General features: G+C 41.4%; 2 protein-coding genes and 1 pseudogene across 7 annotated transcripts in view; 2 read left to right on the top strand and 1 right to left on the bottom strand.

Annotated features, from left to right (window-relative positions):
- The window catches only part of WIPF3 (WAS/WASL interacting protein family member 3), a 111,791-nt gene extending 98,116 nt beyond the window's left edge, over positions 1-13,675 (top strand). For all 4 annotated transcript variants that reach the window (XM_058446063.1, XM_058446055.1, XM_058446068.1 and 1 more), the window contains exons 8-9: positions 519-595; positions 11,091-13,675. In XM_058446063.1, coding sequence (XP_058302046.1) covers positions 519-595; positions 11,091-11,114 — 101 coding nt within the window. In that variant the 3' untranslated portion in view covers positions 11,115-13,675. The remainder of the gene's footprint in view (positions 1-518; positions 596-11,090) is intronic.
- On the top strand, positions 8,695-8,791 carry LOC116809950 (small nucleolar RNA U13; annotated as a pseudogene).
- Positions 13,676-16,677: 3,002 nt separating the features above from the next.
- Positions 16,678-22,494, bottom strand: part of SCRN1 (secernin 1) — a 69,071-nt gene continuing 63,254 nt past the window's right edge. For all 3 annotated transcript variants that reach the window (XM_032758416.2, XM_032758417.2, XM_058446076.1), the window contains exon 8: positions 16,678-20,660. In XM_032758416.2, coding sequence (XP_032614307.1) covers positions 20,502-20,660 — 159 coding nt within the window. In that variant the 3' untranslated portion in view covers positions 16,678-20,501. The remainder of the gene's footprint in view (positions 20,661-22,494) is intronic.

Here is a 22,494-nt window from a genome sequence, read left to right as displayed (position 1 = left end):
TTGGGATTGGGGGCGGAACAAGAAGAGGAACTTTGAGGTTTTTTTCCATTATCTTCTTTATTCTTTGAATTCTTAACTATAAGAATATATTCATATGTAACTTGTGTAATACTTAAGCACAATACACTTGAGAGAATGATTTGGTTCCTCATGGATGGGAGGCCTGATTTGTCAGCAGTTACTCATCTTTTACTTTTTTAGCCAGCCCTAGTATTGCTGGGCACATTGTGAATAATGGATGAGCATCCCTGGAGATGGCATATTTTGGTAAAGAAGTTCTAACGTGCATTTAGATGATGGGCCTTAATAATTTGTTCTCTTCTCAGTGTATTAGACATGACTCTTCTGCATCCATGGTCTTTGACATAGAAGTTGGGAGTGGTGGAAACAGACAGTCTAGGGCCAGGATCCTGAAGGTTTCATTGCTTTAAGTGCTGGTTTAGAGAAAGTTTCTCTGTGAAACATGCACATCCGGTCCCTGGGCCAATAGATAATGAGATTGTTCTTTTTTCCTTCAGGCCGTACACCTGGTCCCTGGCTCCAAGCGGAGGCAGTCGGGCAGAGCTCTGATGACATCAAAGGCAGAAATTCTCAGGTAACACAAGCTTCATGTCTCTGAATGTAAAACCAGGAATTCTCCTCAGAGGGCACAGAAATGGTAAGGGTATGCTTTCTCCTTAACAGCTTTATATTTTTCCTCACACTCCTTTTCCTCAGGGAAAGCCATTTGGTGGACCTTTTTTCAAGCCAGAATGAAACACTCAACATTTCAAAATCTGAAGTGTGACAAAAGGGGGCTTCCCTGGAATCACCACTACATATAGAAGCAAGTTTAGCAACTCTGACATTCTGCAACAGTCATGCCAATCACTTTCCATTCTTCCTTGGTTATGATGGCCTGTGAGAAAAACTGAGTAACATGTATAAAACATAATTCAGTATTGTCTCTCATCTATAGAATACATGGTTTCTTTTAGCACACTTGGAGATTTTTTTTTTCCCCACCAATGTTATAATTGATTTTGGCCAAATTTAGTCACAATTCAAGTACTAGTACCTACAAGAAATGAACAGAACTAGACGGGAAGCCAGACAGCTGCTTTTGTGATAAGACAGTCTTTGAAGAAACACCTTTAGTCTCACCCAGGGCATCTTGAACAGAAGTATTTCCTAACCTGGACACAATGTTTCCCTGCACGTGACAGGGTCTCATCTCTAAAAGCCCTTTGTTTCTTTGAAAACATGTATTCAGTCGAACAATAGTCTCCCCATTTCTGAATAGTATGTGACAGACTACAGAGTCACTTGCAGTTAAACCAGGCAATTCTGCAACTGTGTGGAACATCAAGGAAAATGACCTGGAAGTAAGAGGCTAGGTTCCTGGAAGCTAGGATGAGTTCCTCAGAGGAAAAAGTACATCCCCTAGCAGATAAGCATCCCCCTTTTCTAACCACAGCTGATGCAAGAATTGCAGTAATGATTCTTAGATGATCACAGGTTCAAAACTGTGTGTATGATTGTAGTTAAGGAAGAAGTATATATACATAGGAAAAAAGACAGGAAGAATATACACAATATTGTTAACAGGTAGAGAGAATTCTGAGAAGATGGCAGAGGAGAAAGCACCAGGAATCTGTGGACAACAATTGCATTGGCAGAATCTGTCTGATGTAATTTGTCTGATGTATTTTGGAACTCTGGGATTCATTAAAGGCTTGCAACTTCCAGGGGAAAGCTTGGACAGTAAATTGTGCTCTTAGTACAATAGTAACTACTCATCCTCCACCTCCCACCCCATGGCAGGCAACTGGGCACGTGTTCCTGGAGCAGCTTGCACATAGCTTGCAGGAGCCAAGGTGGGCACAAAAAAAAAAAAAAACCCTGTCCTCCAGATACTGGGGAGTCTGTTCTCTGATTGCTTATTGCTGCTTCTGATCACAGAGGTACAAATAAAGAGATGGGCAGCCACTGTTGCACCTCCTGTTATTGTAAATCCCTTTCCCTTTGGCTGAAGTGGCCTCCTGGGGATTTCAAGGGCTGGTGGCCATTTTGTTCCTTCTGTCCTTTTTTTTTTTTTTTTTTTCCCATTTGGGAGCCAAACATTAAAGACGAACATTCAAGGGCTACTACATATATGATGAAAATTAGAAAGTGACCACATATGCCCAGGGAAAGGCACAGGCTCAGAAAAGACCAACAAGACCTTAAGATTACACCTTAGGCTGATTCTCAGCACAGAAACAGCCTACAACAATCAAAAAAATAAAATGAACAAAAACAATAAGAAAAACCAGCAAACCCTGGGGGAGAGAGAGAATTGATATCTAGAGTTACCACATTATTAGATTAAAATGTAGAGTTTTCAGCAACAACAAAAAATCACATCATACAAAGAAACAGGAGAGTATGGCCCATTCAAAGGAAAAAAAAAAACAAATCAATAGAGACTGCTCTTAAAAAATACCTGATGGGACATCTACTAGACAAAGACTTTAAAACAACTGTCTTAAAGGTGCTCAAAGAACTGAAGGAAAATGTGGAGAAAGTCAAGAAAATGATGTATGAACAAAATGGAAGTATCAATAAAGAGGAAAAAACAAATTCTGGAGCTGAAAAATACAACAAATGAAATGAAAAATTTACTAGAGGGAACAAAAGGCAGACATGAGCAGGCAGATGAAAGAATCAACAAACTTGAAGATAGGACAACTGAAATTATTGAGTCAGAAGAACAGAAAGAAAAAAAATTAAAAGTGAACAAAGCCTAAGAGACCTGCAGGAGACCATCAGGAAGACTAATGTGCTCATTGTGGGAGTTCTAGAAGGAGAAAGGAAAGAGAAAGGGTAAAAAAGACTCTCTGAAGAAACAATAGCTCAAAACTCCCCAAATTTGATGAAAGGCATGAATATAAACATCCAAGATGCTCAGTAAAGTAAGATGAACTAAAAAACCACACCAAAGAAACACTATAATCAAATTTTCAAAAGGCAAAGAGAAAATCTTGAAAGCAGCAAGAGAGAAGTGACTCATCATATTCAAGCGATCCTCAGTAAGATTATCAGTAAATTTATCATCTGAACTTTGAAGGCCAGAAGGTAGTGAGCCCATATATTCCAAGTGCTAAAAGAAAAAAACTGTCAAGCAGTAATTTTGTATCTGGCAAAACCATTCTTAAAAAGTGAGGGAGAAATTAAGATATTCACAGATAAACAAAAGCTGAGGGAGTTTGTTACCACTAGACCTGCCCTGCAAGAATACCCAAGGGAGTCCTAAAGGGTCAAATGAAAGGACACGAGACAGTAACTTGAAGCTATAGGAAGAAACAATGACCTCACTAAAGGTAACTATATGGCCAATTATAAAAGCTAATATTATTGTAACAACAGTTTGTAATTATACTTTTTGTTTTCTACATGATTTAAAAGACAAAACATTCTTAAATTTTTTAGTTTAAAAGCTAGTGTTACTGTAACTTTTGTTTGTAACTATATACTTAGGGTTATATATAATTTAAGAGACTAGTATATTTAAAAGACATTAATTTGTTTTGGGGCACACAATATATAAAGATGTGATGTGTTCACATCAACAACTAAAAGGAGTGGTGATGGAGCTGTAAAAAAGCAGATATTTTGTATGTTATTGAATCTAAACTACTATAAAATCATAGTGTTATAACTTTAGGATGTTAAGTGTAATTCCTATGGGCTATGGCCTGAATGTTTGTGTCCCTCAAAATTCATATACCAAAACCTAATCCCTAATGTGACAGTATTAAAAGGTTGGGCCTTTGGGGAGGTGATAAATCATGAGGGCAGAGCCCTCACGAATGAGATTAGTTCCCTTATAAAATAGGCTTAAGGGAGCTTGTTCATCCCTTTCACCATGTGAAGATGCAGTTTGAAGCCACCACATATGAAGCAGACAGCGAGCCCTCACAAGACACCATATCTGCTGGTGCCTTGATCTTGGACTTCCCAGCCTCTACAAATTTAAGAAATAAATTTCTGCTGATTTCATAAATTACTTAGTGAAAGATACTTTGTTATAGCAGCCCGAAAAGACTAAGACACCATGGTAACCACACAGAAAATAGCTATAGAATATATACAAAAGGAAATGAGAAACAAATTTAAACATTTCACTACAAAAAAAGTCAACTAAACAGAAAAGAAAGGGTATGAGGTACAAAAAAGCTATATAGAAAACAAGTAGCAAAATGACAGAGTAAATCCCTCCTTGTCAGTAATTGCTTCAAATGTAAATGGATTAAACTTTCCAATCAAAAGACAGAGATTGGCAGAATGGAGTTTTAAAAATCTGATCCAACAGTACGCTGTTTACAAGAGACTCAGTTTAGCCATAAAGACAAATCGGTTGAAAGTGAAAGGATGGAAAGAGATATTCCTACTGTGAGCAAAAGAAAGCAGGGGTGGCTCTACTAACATCAGGCAAAATAGACATTAAATCAAAAAGTTTACAAGAAACAAAAAGGACATTATATGTTAATACAAGGTTCAATAGAGCAAGAAGACATAACAATTACAGATATTAGTTCACCTAATAACAGACCATAAAAATGCATGAAGCAAAACTGACAGAATTAAAGTGAGAAATAGACCTATAATAATAGCTGAAGAATCAAATATCCTACTCCCAATAATGGATGAAACAACCAGACAGGAGATAAGGAAGGAAATAGAGAACACAAAAAAGCTGTATATAACAGACATATACAGTACACTCTACCCAACAGCAGCAGTATATACATTCTTCCTAAATGCACATGAGACATTTTCCAGGAGAGACCATTTGTTAGGCTGCAAATTAAGTGTCTTAAATGATTTTAAAAGATAGATATCAGGCCAGGCACGGTGGTTCACGCCTGTAATTCCAGCACTTTGAGAGGCCTAGGGGGGTGGATCACCTGAGGTCAGTAGTTCCAGATCAGCCTGGAACATGGTGAAAACCTATCTCTACTAAAATACAAAAAATACCCAGGCATGGTGGTGGGCACCTGTAGTCCCAGCTACTTGGGAGGCTGAGGTGGGAGAATCGCTTCAACCCAGGAGGCAGAGGTTGCAGTGAGCCGAGACCGTGCCATTGCACTCTAGCCTGGGCAACAAGAGTGAAACTCCATCTCAAAAAAAAAAAAAAAAAAAGATAGATATGAGATAAAATATCTTTCCTAACACAGTGGAATAAAATTATAAATCTAGAACAGAAGTAAAACTGGAAAATTCACAAATTTGTAGAAATTAAACACTACACTCTTAAACAACCAATGGATCAAAGAATAAATCAGAAAGGAAACTATTAAACACTTGGAGATTAATTAAAATGAACATACAACATACCAAAATTTATGGAACACTGAAAGCAGTGCTAAGAGTGAGATTTATAGCTATAAATTGTTACATTAAAAAACAAGAAAGTTATCAAATCAGCAACCTAATTTTACAATGTAAAGAGCTAGAAAAAGAAGAACTAAACCTAAAGCTAGCAAGAAGGAAGGAAATGAAGAAAATTAGAACAGAGATCAATGAAATAGAGAATAGAAAAACAATACAGAAAATTAACAAAACCAAAAGTTGGTTATTGAAAAGATTAACAAAACTGACAAACCTTTAGTTAGATAGACTAAGGAAAAAATAGAGAAGACTCAAATTGTTAAAATCAGAAATGAAAGTGGATACATTACTACTAATCCAACTGAAATAAAAAGGATTACCTAGATGAAATGGGCACATTTCTAAAAACACAAAACCTACCAAGATGAAATCACAATAAAATAGAAAATCTGGCTGGGCATGGTGGCTCACACATGTAATCACAGTTCTTTGGGAGGTTAAGGTGGGAGAATTGCTTGAGGCCAGGAGTCTGAGCCAGCCTAGGCAACATAGCGAACCCTGTCTCTACAAAAAAATTTTAAAATTAGCTAGACATGGTAGTGCGTGGCTGTAGTCTAGCTACTTGGGAGACTGAGGTGAGAAGATTGCTAGAGTCCAGGAGTTTGAGGCTGCAGTGAGCTATGGATTGCACCACTGCACTACAGCCTGGGTGACAGAGTGAGACCCTGTCTCAAAAAAAAAAAAGAAGAGAGTAGAAGGATGGTTACAAACTAGTGGGGGAGTGGAGTTGGGGATGTTTAATTGGTATAAAAAATAGTTACAAAGAATAAATAAGACCTACTGTTTGATAGCACAACAGGGTGACTATAGTCAATAATAATTTAACTGTGCAATTTAACTCAAAGAGTATAATTGGATTGTCTGTAACCCAAAGATAAATGCTTGAGGGGATGGATACCCCGTTTTCCTTGATGTGATGATCACTCATTGTATACCTGTATCAAAACATCTCATGTACCCTATAAATATATACACCTACTATATACCCACAAAAAAAAAAGAAATAGAAAATCTGAATAGATTTATAACTAGTAAGGACATTTAACCATTAATCAAATATCTCCCAAAAAAGAAGAGCTCTGGACTTCATGGCTTCACTGGTGAATTCTGCCAAACGTTCAAAGAACTAACCCAGTCCCTCTAAAACCTTTCCAAAAAATTGAAAAGGAGGGAACACTTTTTATCTATTCTGAGACCGGCATTATCCTGATACCAAAGCCAGACAAAGACATGACAAGAAAACTATAGACCAATATCCCTTATAAACATTGATGAAGAAATTCTCAACAAAATACTAGCAAATCAAATCCAGTAGTATATTAAAAGGATTATATACCATGACCAAGTAGGATTTATTCCTGCATGGCAAAGATTATTCAATATATAAAAATCAGTTAATGCAATATATTGCATTAATAGGATGAAGGGGGAAAAAACACATGATCATCTCAATTGAATGCAGAAAACTCATTTGACAAAATTGAACACCTTTTCATGATAAAAAAAAAACATTCTCAATAAACTAGGAATAGAAGGAAACTCCCTTAACATAATAAAAGCCATATATGAAAAATCTACAGTGAACATGCTCAATGGTGAAAGACTTGAAAGCTTTTGCTTTAAGATCAGGAACAAGGCAAGGATGCCTGCTTTCATTGCTTCTATTCAACATAGTACTGGAAGTCTATCCAGAGCAGTTGGGCAAGAAAAAGAAATAAAAGGCATCCAAATTGGAAAGCAAGAAGTAAAATTATCTCTGTTTGCAGATGGTATGTTGTTATATGTAGAAAACCCTAAAGATTCCACCAAAAAAAAAGCTGTTAGAAATAATTCAGCAAAGTAGCAGGATACAAAGTCAACACACAAAAATACGGTTGTATTTCTACACACTAACAATGAGCAATCTGTAACGAAAATTACAGAAACAATTCCATTTATGATAGCATAGAGAAGAATGAAATACTTAGCAGTTAACCAAGCAGGTGAAAGACTTGTATAATGAAAACTATAAAACATGGCTGAAATAAATAAGACATAAATAAATGCAAACACATCCCATGTTCATGGGTTAGAAGACAATATTGTTAAGATGTCAATACTACCCAAAGCGATCTGCAGATTCAGTGTAAGCCCTACCAAAATCTCAATGACATTTTCTTCAGAAATAGAAAAACCCAGAATCCTAAAAGAAGAATCCTGAAATTCATATGGAATCTCAAGGAACTCCTTGAGATAGCCACAACAATCTTGAAAAAGAAGAATAAATCTAGGGGACTCACACTTCCTATTTCAAAACTATAATAATCAAAACAGTGTGGTACTGGTATAAAGACAGACATATAGACCAATGGGATAGAATAAAAAGCAGTAAATAAATAGAATAAAAAGAAATAAACTGTTGCATATATGGTCAAATGATTTTAACAAGGCAAGACCATTCAATAGGGAAATTTCAACAAATGATGCTCGGAACACTGGATATCCCCACGTAGAAGAATGAAGTTGGACCCCTACTAATACCATATACAAAAATTAACTCAAAATGAATTGAAGACCTAAATGTAGGACCCGAAACTGTAAAACTCTTAGGAGAAAACACAGGGCAAAAGCTTCATGACATTGGATTTGACAATGATTTCTTGGATATGACACTAAAGGCACAGGCAACAGAAGAAAAAATAAGCAAACTGGACTTGGTGAAAATCTTTAAAATTTGCATATCAAAGACAATATAAAAAAGAAAAGGCAACCCACAGAATGGGAGGAGTTATTTTCATATCGTATATCTGATAAGAGATTAATATCCATAATATATAGAGAACTTATAAAACTCAACAAGAAAACAAATAACCTAATTTAAAAATGAGCAATGGACTTGAATAGACATTTCTCCAAAGAAGATAAACAAATGGCCAATGAGCATAGGAAAAGTTGCTGAGCATCACTAATCATTAGAGAAATACAAATCAAAATTACAATGAGATACCACCTCATACACATCAAGATGGCTGCTATCAAAACAAAACAAAATAACAAGTGGTGGCAAAGATGTGGAGAAAATGGAACCCTTATGCACTGTTGGTGAGAATGTGAAATGGTACAGCTGCTGTGGAAAACAGTATGGCAGTTCCTCAAAAAAATAAAAACAATTACCATATGATCTGGCGCTTCCACTTCTGGGTATGTACCCAAAAGAATCTAAAGCAGAGCCTAGAAGAGATATTTGTACACCCATGTTCATAGCAGCATTATTTACAATAGCTAAAATGTAGAAGCAGCTTGATCCTTTTGTAGTTCATGAGCGTGATGATTGGGTATTCATGTGCATGTGTGAACCCTCTGAACCTTGTTACAACCTTGGCACATTACTCGTCTGACCTGAACTTGGAAAAATAAGATAAAATAAATAAAATGTAGAAGCAACTCAAGTATCATAGATAGAGGAATGGATAAACAAAATGTGATACACACATGTACAGTGGAATATTATCCAGCTTAAAAAGTAGGAAGTTCTAAAATATGCTTCAATATGGATGAACTTTGAGAACATTATTCTAAGTGAAATAAGCCACTCACAAAAGACAAACACTATATATGCGTCCATTTACCTAAGTACTTACGGTAGTAGAGGCAGCAAGTAGACTGGTGCTTGCCAGAGATTAGAGGGAAAAAGAAAATTGAGAGGTATTGTTTAATGGGTACAGAGTCTCAGTTTTACAAGATGAAAAGAGTTAAACAAAAGTGAGTACTGATGATTGGTTGCAAAACATTATGAATGTATTTAATACCCCTAAACTATACATTTAAAAATGATTACTAGTCAGCTGGGTGTGGTGGCTCATGCCTGTAATCCCAGCACTTTGGGAGGCCAAGGCAGTCGGATCACCTAAGGTTGGGAGTTCGAGACCAGCCTGACCAACATGGAGAAACCCCATCTCTACTAAAAATACAAAATTAGCCAGGCATGGTGGCGCACATCTGTAATCCCAGCTACCCGGGAGGCTGCGGCAGGAGAAGTGCTTGAACTCATGGACGGAGGTTGCGGTGAGCCGAGATCATACCATTGCACTCCAGCCTGGGAAACAAGAGTGAAACTCCGTCTCAAAAAAAAAAAAAAAAAGTTACTAGTGTAAATTTTATGTTATTTATATTTTACCACAATAAAAATGGAGAAAAAATGTTAATAGGCATTCACTCTAGAAGACTATGGCTGATTTATACTTTCTTCTTTTTGCGTTTATGCAATTTCCAAGTTTTCTACAATGATTATATTATTCCCGTGACCAGGAAAATATAGTAATAATCATAATCATGTTCCTTCATATTCGTATGGCTCTTTACATTTTTCAGTTAGCTTGCATGTGTTATATCATCTAATCCTTTTAATAACCCTGTGGTGGAAGCTGGAGAGATACCTTTAATGCCATTTTTATAAAAGAGAAAACTGTTCTAGAAATTTGAAGAACTTGCCCATGTCACAATGCCCAGACCTTCTGACCTCTTGTCCAGTGCTTCTTCTGTAATGCCTCACTGCTTTTCCTGGCATGTTAGAATCTCCAGGGACAAGAATCCTGCTCACGATTAAGAAAACGTGGCACATATACACCATGGAATACTATGCAGCCATAAAAAATGATGAGTTCGTGTCCTTTGTAGGGACATGGATGAAACTGGAAAACATCATTCTCAGTAAACTATCGCAAGGACAAAAAACCAAACACCGCATGTTCTCACTCATAGGTGGGAATTGAACAATGAGAACTCATGGACACAGGAAGGGGAACATCACATTCCGGGTACTGTTGTGGGGTGGGGGGTGGGGGGGGCGGGGACAGCATTAGGAGATATACCTAATGCTAAATGACGAGCTAATGGGTGCAGGAAATCAACATGGCACATGGATACATATGTAACAAACCTGCACATTGTGCACATGTACCCTAAAACCTAAAGTATAATTAAAAAAAAAAAAAAAAAAAGAATCCTGCTCACTACCAACGTGTCAGACACTGTGCAGGATCTGGTCCCCAGCCTCACGGCAGGCATGCACCCAGATCACCTGAGTCTGGTGGTTTTGATCTCCGCCTGCAAGTCTAGTCAAGGTGGATTGTAGTCTCCTTTGGGCATTCCACAGTCAAGAAGATCTTTGTATCTCACTGGATACCATCTTAATTCATTTTCACTGCAGTGAGACACAAAACAATCACCCAGAGAAATCACTGGGTTCTAGACATTGCAAACAATACCCCAGGGACTGCTCTTTTTTATGGATAGAGTGGTCAGTGCATGGGGTGAGAGCCCTGGGCTGGAAGTTTGAATGCCTAAATCTGTTTCTTACTTTTCCACTGCCTTAACTTGGGATCTCCAGCACGTTTTTTTGATTTCTCTGAGCTTCCTGTCAAGTGAATTGCTGATGATCGGTTCTATAAATGTTTATAAGACAGTATTAGGTCCTCACATACATATCATCAACTTTTTACATATCCCATTTCATCTGGTTTCCACCCACAGCCCCTTGGGTAAAAATCAGCTCTTTGCATAGGCATCTCCCCAAACTTGACAGCCTTGCATGAATGAGAAGCTTCGGGGCCCAGCCTGTTTGCGGGGTGGAAGAGGAGGGCTTTCATGTGCAAGAGTCTTCTAACTCCACCTGGTAATGTTCTGTTACGTTTCCACAGTTATCTCTAAAGACTCTTCGGTGAGAAGACAGATGAAGCCAAGGTCCTGGGGTTCCAGGTTGCAGAACAACATGTCAGACCCCACCCACCCCATGCTCAAGCTGTAATTCAGTTGGCATACAGGCTTGGAATTGAGAATTTATTTATTGTAAATATGTGGTTTGCACAGGCTTTAAAGCAGTATTTTAATTGACTTTTATTTCAGTAATATTTTTTAAAACACCCCATTTTTCCATTTTTTACATTGCATCTTGGCATTTGTCTGTCAGCACAGATAGAGCCCTGTCCCTCCACCTAGTGCCCACTCCATGACTGTGAATATGCTTGCAGGCTGGCCCTTCCTAGATTCTGAACCGTTCGTAGAGAGTCCTTAGTTTGCAGGTAGCCCCAAAGTTATAAATATCCACAACGGCTTCTTCTTGGCATAATTTCATATTCTCACCACACTAACTGCAAAATCAAACCAAATAATGCCTTATCAATGATGCAGCTCAGAGGAAGTAGTGTGTCCCCCACACCCAGACAGTGCCGTGCAGCCTCCAAGGAACGAGATGCCATGTCTCGCTTCCATTTTGCAGTACAGGGATTTTTTTTTTTTTTTTGCTGCCTAATGTAAATGTAAATATATCACAAAGTAAAGGCAAGAGTGGGCTTGGCCCTCCGATGCCAACCACAGGGCCCCTTTTGTAACTGAATAATCCTCCAAGTAGCCAATGCTCCTACTGTTTACAGTGTCCCTAGTGCCCAAGTCTCTGTCACTTTCCTCCTGTTCCCTCCAAGTTCCCAGTCTCATCCCAGTAGCCAGCTTTATCAGATTTTGGTATTTTTTCCCTGCAGACTAAAAACATACACAACTCATCATTATGCTAAACTATCAATTGTATCTCAGAGGTCTCCCCTTCTGCCCTTGCTTCACGTGTGGACTTCCATGGAAAATATGACATGAAAAAGTGTAGAACGAAACATCGTGTGAAATACCTGCCACAAATACCTGGTGCCTCACCGCCCCCATCTTAGGATCCTTGGAGCCACCTGTCAGGCAAAACCTAGCTCCCTTCTGAGCTAAAGGAGAACCTTGCCTGACAACCCCACATTCATTCCCTTGTGGTGGGCACCTGTCTGTGGGGAGACGTGTGCAAGCTCAGCCACTCAATATGGAAAAGGTCAGGCCGGGCTGGGCCTGCTCTTCACTCCCTCTTCTTGATCCTGCGGGGAGTGGAAGTGTGTTTTTGCTTGCTGCCTGACCCCTGATGTTCCCCATCTTTGGTCGGGGAAGACTGTGACCGAGGAAGGAGAAAAAAATAGAAGGAAACAGACTGATCCCTGGGTTGTGCTCAAAATAGCTGCCCTTTAAAGGAAATCAGGCAGGGAGGGGAGGGAAACCAGCGAAAAAGAAATTTGCTTTGCGACAATCCACGCACACATTGACCCCTGAAGTGTATCGTGTCCAGACCAAGCCATCCAGAAAGGTAGCCGGTCAGGAGGGTGTGGGCAAACATGACTGCATCTGCCTCACTGTTGTCTGGAGTAAAGACCCAGGTGGCGTCCTGCAGCAGTGCTGTGCTTTCTCATTCCAGATGGAAGCAAGTGAGCCAGGGTCAAATTCCCTTCTCTGGGGGAATGAATCAAGCCCAAACTGTAACAGCTAAGTAAGTAGAAAAGAAGTTTTTGCAGGTCATCAGCTCTGGGCATAACTAACTTGTTTTATTGGTTCTGGAAGATTTCCAAAAAGCCAGAATTTATTATTATAACAGTGTCCACTTCACTGCTGACACTGTTGTGTAAAATAATTATAAAAGTTTTAATGATCCTGATTAAGAAGACCCTAGACAAAGGCAATTCCACCTTCAGAGTAGACTGCCTGCCCTAATGAGGTGTTTAGACATTGGTGTCCCCTATGGCTGGGATGGAAATTAAAATAACACTATTTAAGGACAGAGCGGGCCAGGAGCGGTGGCTCATGCATGTAATCCCAGCATGGGAGGCTGAGGTGGGTGGATTACTTGAGGTTAGGAGTTCAAGACCAGCCTGGCCAACATGGTGAAACCCTGTCTACTCAAATACAAAAAACTAGCCAGGCGTGGTGGCTCACAACTGTAATCCCAGCAACTTGGGAGGCTCAGGCACAAGAATTGCTTGAACCCTGGAGGCGGAGGTTGCAGTGAGCTGAGATGGCACCACTGCACTCCAGACTGGGCAACAGAGCGAGACTCTAACTCAAAACAAAACAAAAAAAAAAAAAAAAAAAGGATAGCGGGGAGGAAGGAGCAGAAACCAAAAATGGCAATTAGGGAGAAATCTCAGGAATGTGGCATCCCATCTCCCCTTGAGACCTATCATTGAATTCACAGCCCTTCGAGCTCATGCTGGTGCACTGAGTTCCTTGGGTGCTGTAAAGGTTTAACCCCTTGACTGTAAACTCATACTTAGAGACATCTGAGTCACACAGTCCCCGCCATTGTCACATATTCTCACTGACACTGCAGTCTGTGACTCCTCCAATGTTTCACATGTATTTTATTTTTATTGATGTCTCCTTCTGCAGATTCATTTCTTTGTACTTAATAAACTTTAGTAAGTGGAAATGCTTCCAGTCGTTTCCTTGTTAAAACCCATCAATGGTCACCAGTATCAATCTAAACCAAACATTTTTAAGGATCAGGAGAAGCTGAAGTTCTAAGAATGACAGAAAAAAAATAGATATTTACATGGATGCAGTGCTTGCTGTAACATACTGTGTTGGAAACAGGGCCTTTCTTTCTTGAGCTAAGTAGCCTAATTGGTATTTGGAAAAAACAAGCAAGAAAAAAAAATTTCTCAGGTGCATTTTTTAAAAAGTAGATAACACTATATTTATTCAGTTTGATTAACACAGAATGGGCAGTGTATTGCTTATAAATTCTGCTAAATTGTGTTGAAATAGAATAACCTTCCCTCTACGTGCACTTAGTCCCCACTCCCAACTCAGCAAACCCCTCAAAAAAGCCTCCTGTAGGAACAGAATCATCTTGAATCCCCCCGTAGTGTTTTAAGGTGAGCCTTTGGGAACAGGGTTCAGGGGAGGTGAGATTTATCTGCTAGGCAAGCTATCTCAGAGCTAGTGCTTAGAAGGCAAACCAGGATCTGAATCTCCGTTTTGCCTCTTACAAGTTGCCTCTTAAAATCTGTGCCTCAGCTTCCTCATTTGTCAAAAGGGGACATAAATATGTACCTGAGTGTGTATTGGTGAAGATTCAGTGATGTAATACCCAAGGGCAAGCCCTCAACCCTTGGATCACAACAGAACCAGTGATGCATACCCTGCACCCCGGGGAGCAGCCAGTTTGCTGATTCCATGCTTGGGCACAAACAGGGCTCTGCTGGCTGCATCCCAGGCACTTCATTCAGTATTTGCTGAGCTGCTCAGACCACACTTCACTAACTCTGCTGCTAGATAACAATGAGAGAGCAGTCATTAAAATTCATACATGTTCCTGAAATAAATCTCATCTAGAAACTAATTTCAAAGCTGGTTACTACACACTTTGCATCAGAATTAGTTAAGGGGCTGTTTTATTGCTCTCTTATTAGTGGAGGTACAGATTAGCTCTTTCATGGCCAAAAGGGCCAGTCTGAATGGGGAAGGAAAAAGTAAGGGCTGAAGATAATCTACAAAGTGGATGATGAACTTCAAAGTCACATTGAGTGTGGCAGTGGTGAAGTAGCTAGAAGTGTAAGCACCTTTTATGGAGTTAAGTGTGGGAGACGTGGTTCCTAGAGAGGGAGCAAGTTAATGGGAAGGGCCGTGGACTCCAGAAGCAAGTTCCAAATTCTCAGACGGTGCCCGGGGAGGCTTCAGCATCCTTCATCCACCCATTCTGTTATGGGTTGAATTTGTCCCCACAAAATCCATATGTTGAAGTCCTAACCCCCAGTACCTCAGAATGTGACCTTATTTAGAAATAGGCCTATTGCAGATATTGTTAGTTAAGATGAGGTCATACTGGATCAGGGTGGGCCCCTGATGCAATATGACTGGTGTCCTTATAAAATGAAGAAATTGGACACAGACATAGACACAGGGAGAACACCACGTGAAGATGAAGGCAGAGATAATCAAGATGCTGCTTCTGTGGGCCCCAAAGTGCTGAAGATTGCCAGCAAGCCACCAGAAGGTGGGCAAGAGACATGAAACACATTCTCTCTCACAGCCCTCAGAAGGAACCAACCCTGCAGATGCCTTATTCCTGGGACGTCTGGGCTCCAGAACTGTGAACCAGGAAATTTCTCCTGGTTACGCTGCCCAGTTTATGGTACTTTGTGACGGCAGCCCTGGCAAAAGAATACAGGCTTTGTCACCCAGAGCTTTGCAGGAGGGTACAATGTTTATGAAAAGAGAGCTGGGAATAAAATTTCAGAATTAGCAGCTCCTTATCATGTAAACAGAGCAGTCATCTACCCTGACCTTGAAATAGGTCACTCATTGCAGGTGACTAAGTCCTATCTTCACGAGCAAGACATTCAATTGCGTTTTACCTGTCACAGTGGAGAGTCATGGAAAGCAAGCTGGCATTTCTGGGTCACAGGAGTGGAGACAGCTGGCTTTTTCCCTAAGTGGCATCCTCTCCTGTTGTGGCATTGCTGATGCCTTGGAATCAAGATGCCTGGCACAGAGTACCAGCCACTCTGATGATCTAGACTTCCATTCTAGTAACTATGGTAAAATACACATAAAGTCTACCATCCTTACCATGTTGAGTGTTTAATTCATTCGTGTTGCGTCCCTCTCCATAACTTATCTTGCGAAACTTTCTGAAACTCTATACTCATTAAACAGTAACTCCCAATTTCTCCCCCACCTCCAGCCCCTAGCAACCACCCTTCTAATTTCTGTCTCTATGATTTTGACTGCTCTAGGTACCTCACAGAAATGAAACCATATAATATTCGTGACTGGTTGATTTCACAGAGCATAACATCCTTAAGGTTCATCCATGTTGTAGCATGTCAGAATATGCCTCCACTTTTTAAGGATGAATAATATTCCATTGTATGGATAGAACACATTTTGTTTCTTCATTCTTCCATCTGTGGATACCTGAGTTGCTTCCAGATTTTAGCACTGTGAATAAGCGCTACTATGAACATGGGTGTGCAACCTCTTTTCCAGACCCTACTTTCAACTCTTTCATGTATACCCAGAAGTGGGATTGCCGGATTATAGGGTAGTTCTATTTTTCATTTTTTGAGCAACTCCATACTGTTTCCCACAATGGATGCACTGTTTTACATTCCCACCGATAGTGCATAAGGGTTCCAATTTCCCCACATCCTCACCCACATTTGTTGTTTTCTGGTTGTGGTTTTGTTGTTGTTGTTTTTGTTTTCGATAGTAGCTCTCCTGATGGGTGTGAGGTGATACTTCGTTGTGGTTTTATATTTAAAGACTGAATTCATCCACAGAACATTACATAATGCAAGAAACTGCTGAACTGACTGTTTTCCAAAGATTCCAGCCAGAAAAATATATCCCTTCTCATACATCTTCTATGTTGCGACTGAGGCCCACGTTTATTCACGAGACACAAATTAGAAGAGGCCACTCCACTGGATGTTAATTTCAGTTTTTTTTTATTGTATGCTTGATGCATTTAGAGACAATTCCAAGGGCAAGCACTGGATAGGGATATTATCTGCTTTGTAGATATTTGTACAAAAGACTGTTAAGACTACATGGCCAGTTCCCACTGCAGGAAACAGAATGATTTTCTTTTTTTTTTTTTATTATTATTTCCTGCCAATAGCATTTTCCATCTAACACATTTAAATTCTCACAACATAATTGCAAACATGTACATATTGGTTCCCACAAGAAATCTGCAGGTGACATTTCGGGATGTTTGGAGTCAATCAGATAAAGCACATTATGACAGAAACCGTAAGAGGGGAGCTGGGACCTGGGACTGTGCAGAATGAAAAGCCACGGCTACAGGAAGCATAAGCTTGTGCTGCAACAGCATATGCACATAACCTGCCGCTCCTGGCCCTCCATGGAGCGTGCCCAGCAAGGGGACCTCCTCCCTCCCTCCTCCACGTGCTTCCTTCCTAAGGCTGAGAGCTCAACTGAAGACCTTCCCCAATAAACGACAGATGGCTCTTCAGTCAGGAATGCAGTTAGTGGTTTCATGACAGACACACTGGTCCCACCCACCTTCCCTGCTGAACCAGCGAGAGCTGTATAACACCTGTACCAATGTGGGATGACGTCAGCTAGGAAGCAAAGTAATTTGCCTGGTTGATGATTATTTTTTATACCCAATGATTCACCCAATAGTAAAGGAACCCCACAGCTAAGATCTAATGGGCAAATACCTGCTCTGTTAGTTTATAAGAAAGGCTCGTTCTAATAACACCATGTCTTATGTTATTGAGCACTAAGGATTTTCCATAATTTTGATATCTTTATTCTACCTAAAGTTTCAAAGCACCTCCAAGAATGAAGGGGTACTATTTCTGCTTTCCTAATTTACTCCTGCCAGAGCTTCTGTCCTTGAATATGAGGGCTATCTTCACCTATAGTAAATCCCATCTATTAGACAAAACTAGCTAGCTTATGTTTGGTTATGGGGCAAGGGAGTGGGGGAGAGATTTGGCCATGGCTTCTTTCTGCACAAGCATGCTCAGCCCCCACCCCAGTCTGAAAAGACACACAAAGGGTCTCCTAGGAAGCTACTTATACACTGTGACCCTTAAACATAATTTTTGTATTTCATCTTGAACATTCATGTTCCCCATACTGCCTTCAGAAAAGCAATCCCTGGTCCACACATTATTCATGTAACAAGCATTTTTTCCAAAGCAAAATCTGTTAGGAACATTTAAAAATGAACATTCCTCACTGTAACAGCCTGCTCAAAACCCAACAACCTATTTCCAGGTGTTAATATAAGTACATAAAGTCACTAAAAGTAAGCGCAGCCACATCAGCAGATTCTCTGCTCTCTTCTTGTCCTTCTCCACCCATCCCAATGCACAACTGTCCACTGCCCTTATAGACCACCTCCAGACCTGATGGGAGCTGCCATGCCCCTTTTAACTTCTGCCAGGCTGTGCCATGCCCTCTAGTGGTATGACTAGGACATCACAATTGTGGTGTATTGTATTAGCCAAGACAGCTGTCAATTAGGGTTGCCTTCTTTAAGATGCTTGACCAAGGTCAATGTCCCCTAACAGAAGTAGCCATTGTGTTTCCCAACTGGTAATGACATAAAGCAGGTAGGGTTATCCATGGCCTTTGTTTGGCCCATAGAAATGAAAGGAGGCTTCTGTGTAATTAATTCTTACTAGACTTCTTTTGATCAAATCCTGAATCACCTTGGTTATCTCAGACATGTCAGGTCTGATGAGACATTTCATAGTAGGCAAAGATGAAATCACGCAGTGAAATTTTAGAGCGGCTTTCTGCATCATCTTGCTTTACATAGCCACTTGGAACATGGACTTGGGAGGGAAGAGGTACCTACGTCATCCTCGAACCTCACTTCCCCCACCATGTCAAATGCCACCCCACCTAAAAGGACACTCTAAATTCACCAACAGTGAAAGCCCAGGCCAACCTGCGTGAAGCTCTTAGCAGCTACAGGCCACCATTATTGGTTGCCATTAACTCTGTCAGCTGAAATCGTCTTCCCATCACCCACAATGTGTGGTTACTGATTTTATATACGGAGTTTACAAAACTGCTGAGCAAAAAGCTCATGGCACTCCTATACTCATGCTCTTGGGGAGTTGGTAGAAAAAAAGAATGTGTTCTGATGAAACCTCTGATCCTCACTGTTCACATCCATGTAACGGGGCTGGGTCCCCTCAAAATCTCATGATACAGCTTCTGGGAAGGAGTTATTAACCCTGTCACTTCCCAGATTGCTGATACAATGTTTCCATTTGCAGATTCCTGCCAAGAATGATGAGGCAGGATTACGCCCAACTGGTGCTCTCCCACTAGCTGCTGCATTTACATACACTTCTGTTCATCATCTCTGCCCATTTCAGGAGTGGCTGAGAGTTTGAATAGGTGGCGGTAAGCTCCCCACCACCACCCCATGCCTAGTGCAGCTACCCGTCTGAATGAAGGCAGCTCCTGGGACATGTGAGGTGTGAGGAGTGGGGGGAAGATCCAGGGAAGCCAGCTGCTTTGTATTTGGGTTTGTGGGATGTAATGGGCTTGGCAGGAAGGGTGGGGCCTGAACTGGTATCCTGCAGAGAATGCTTCTATATCCATCTGTTGCCTCCTTGCCCTCTGTCTTCCCAATGCTAAGTCCATCTGGTCTTCCTTGCATGCTTTTCTATGCTCTGGTGGTAAGTCAAATCCTTTAAGTGAACCCGACATTGGAAACAAATCAGTTTAATTAAAGTCTCTCTGCTGAGATAATGTAGTGACTGCTAGGATTCCAGCTATTTAACTAGAATCTAAATAGTCAAGAGTTCCTCCTTTTCTTTCCCTCGTTGGCTGAGAGATTCACCACTCTGTGGGTGGAACTGTGCCATAGGGCCATTCAATTACTCCTAGACTAGCTGTTGGTAACTAGACTGGGGATCATTTCTACACAAGGAATCCAGTGGTGGCTGTGCTGCTGTGTAGGGAGAGCTGCCTCCTGGGACATCCATGCAGTGATTCAGAAGGCCACCAGTATGGCTATGTCTGAATCTTGGAAGTGAATAGGTTCCAGCTAACAAATTATCAGCTCTTCTGTAAGCAGAAGCAGCTCTGCAGTCCACCAAACATAAGCAGAGTGCACGGAAAATGGGAAGAGAGCTTCTTCGGGAGCCCAGGATGTAGGAAAGAGCCAGGACTGGAGAGGGGTCCCTTTCTTCCTTCCCATTGGTTCTGTCCCTCAGAAGACACCTGTAGAGACACTGTGCACTACAGGCATGCACTCACGGGAGGCCAGGGAGGTTCCCCTTGACAACACACACAAAAGCTCTGTGTGTGTGCACAAATGCCTCTTGTTAACCTGAAAGAAACCGCTACTGAGGGAAAGACTAAGACTTCAAAAGAATTTGCTTTTCCCGCCATTGCGGCACTGTGGAGCCTGCCTTTCAAGGCTTGATGAACTCTAGTCCTCTTGTAAAAGGCTAATGTGTCCATTGCCACTGAAATACAATAATAGCAGCTTAAAATCCACAATTAGTCACACAACCGAACAACAGGCAACGGGATACATGTTACACTGCACAGGAAGGAGACCTCCATTGCAGAAGGGGACGCTGTGAGATTCAAGGCGGAACACAAGGGAACAGTTTGATCTGGCTTCAGAAAAGGAGGCCACATCTTAACTTTCTCATTTTACTCAAACAGGAGAGTGGTTTGCTTTGCTGGTAATTTAGTAAGGTGGGAAGTCTTAAATAAGAAGGGGAAGGGGAATGCTCACTTCACTTAAAGAACTTAATCTCCGTGTCAACACAGTCATAGAAAAGGTCCCCCACTTCCGCAGGGTCCAGGGGCTCGGAGCTGGTCAGGATTTCTTCCATGGCTTCCAGGCCTTGCTTCTCCAGCTCCAGCATGGTGCTCCTCAGCTTGCGACCTTGCTCCTGAGGAAGGACACGACTGCTTTAGGTGTCAGCAAAATAGCAGGGGGCATTGCAGCGGACACTGAAACCCTCTAGGGGGCCAGCTGGCTTCCTGCTCAAGGTCCTGTCCTCCCCACACTCCATTTCTCACATGACTGCCGCAGGGATTGTTCTAGAACGCCAGTGTGGTTATGTCACTGCCCGGCTTAGAACACTTGCACAGCTTCCTGCTGCCTTTAGGACAAAGCCCAGACCCCAGAGTAACACTGAGGGAAGGCCCTTCTGACATCTGAGACCGCTTCCCCTGCATCTCCCTACTCCTCAGCTGGACTGAATTCACTGCAGCCCTCCAGCCTCTGATGCTGTCTCACCCCTGCACAGGTGGCCCTGCCCTCTGGAGGGCCGTCCCCTTCCGCAGCGCTTGGTCGACGTGCACCCATCTGCAGCTTCCTTGCAAAGCCTTTCCACTTCCCCGCACAGTGCCACACCGTTCCCCCTGCCACGGGCGCTGTCTCCCACCTTGTGCTGGCTTGTCTCTGCAGCTGTGGCCCCTTGGATGGGAACCGGGCTCATTTCTGTCCTCCAGTGACTGGGAGGGTACTCTCAAAAAAATGTTCATTGAATTAAAAAAAAAAAAGGATCAATGAATAAACAGGTGCCATGTCTCTCTCCTGTTCACTCTTTTTCTGAGATGGTGAGTTCACTTCTTCCATGGGACTCACTCATTTATGGCAGATGACAGTGAAAGCTTTCATTTGCCCCATGAGTCCCAGAACTGAGAAGCTGCTCTCACCACCCGCCCACCACTGCTTCATGCAGCGTCATGTGACTCCACCTGAGAGTCATTTCTAAATTTCAAAACCCACCAGCCTCAGCAGTCTCATCTCCTTGAACACACAGCCCTTTCTACCTCTTCATTCTAATTAACCAAATATCCACAACACCATACACCACACAGCGACAGTTTTCATCGACTTGGGGCTTACGGTCATCCACCAAGAACATAAGCACTATCAGGAACTAATGTGAACAGCCCTGGAGAAAACACAGTTAAATGCAGTGGCAGCATGCATGCTTGCGATTTTCTGCCAGCCTTTGTAGGCTGGCGGGGAGGAGAGATGTAAAATAACTGTGCAACCTTTACATGTCAAATGGTCACTTCTGTGGAAGAGAAGGGTAAGCTCTCAGAAAAGTGAGACAGCCCTTCTCAGAGATGCTTTCTGAATTCATCTGGATTTATTGCTTGGGTTTCTCTCTTGATAGCCTTTTTCTATAGTCCACCATGTCAAATGCAAGAGGCTCACAGAGTCCACAGCACCAATTTATACAAAAGGTCCCCCTTTTGGGCCCTTCAGGCCAATTTGGACCTATTAAAAGTTGTTACATAAATAGTTGGGGAAAACTGATGAGTGTCTAACAAGCACGTTCCTTCTTCCTCTCTTCAGCAAAATATAGGCTTGAATTTTATATAAAGTGCATTGAGGTGGCTGCTGTGGACACACTGGGTGCTGTGGAACGTGCTTTGGGTGGTTTTCTTGTTTGAATTGATGACTTACCACTTTATTAACCAAAGGTGTGGGATTGGGGAGAGCTGCACTTTGAAGGATTACGACTTCTTTTTTAAAACTAGGAATATGAGGCTGGGTGCGGTGGCTCAGGCTTGCAATCCCAGCCCTTTGGGAGGCAGAAGCAGGCGGATCGCTTGAGCTCAGGAGTTCAAGACCAGCCTGGCCAACATGGTGAAACCCCGTCTCTACTAAAAATAAATTAAAAAAAAAATACCCTAGGAATACGAGAATATTTTCTAAAACTATGTTTGTACCATGGTAAAACATATGTATTATAACATAAAATT

This window comes from Hylobates moloch, unplaced genomic scaffold (genome assembly GCF_009828535.3).
Source record: "Hylobates moloch isolate HMO894 unplaced genomic scaffold, HMol_V3 SCAFFOLD_1, whole genome shotgun sequence".
In the NCBI taxonomy this organism is placed as follows: Eukaryota; Metazoa; Chordata; class Mammalia; order Primates; family Hylobatidae; genus Hylobates; species Hylobates moloch.
This window is presented reverse-complemented; position numbering and strand designations above follow the sequence as displayed.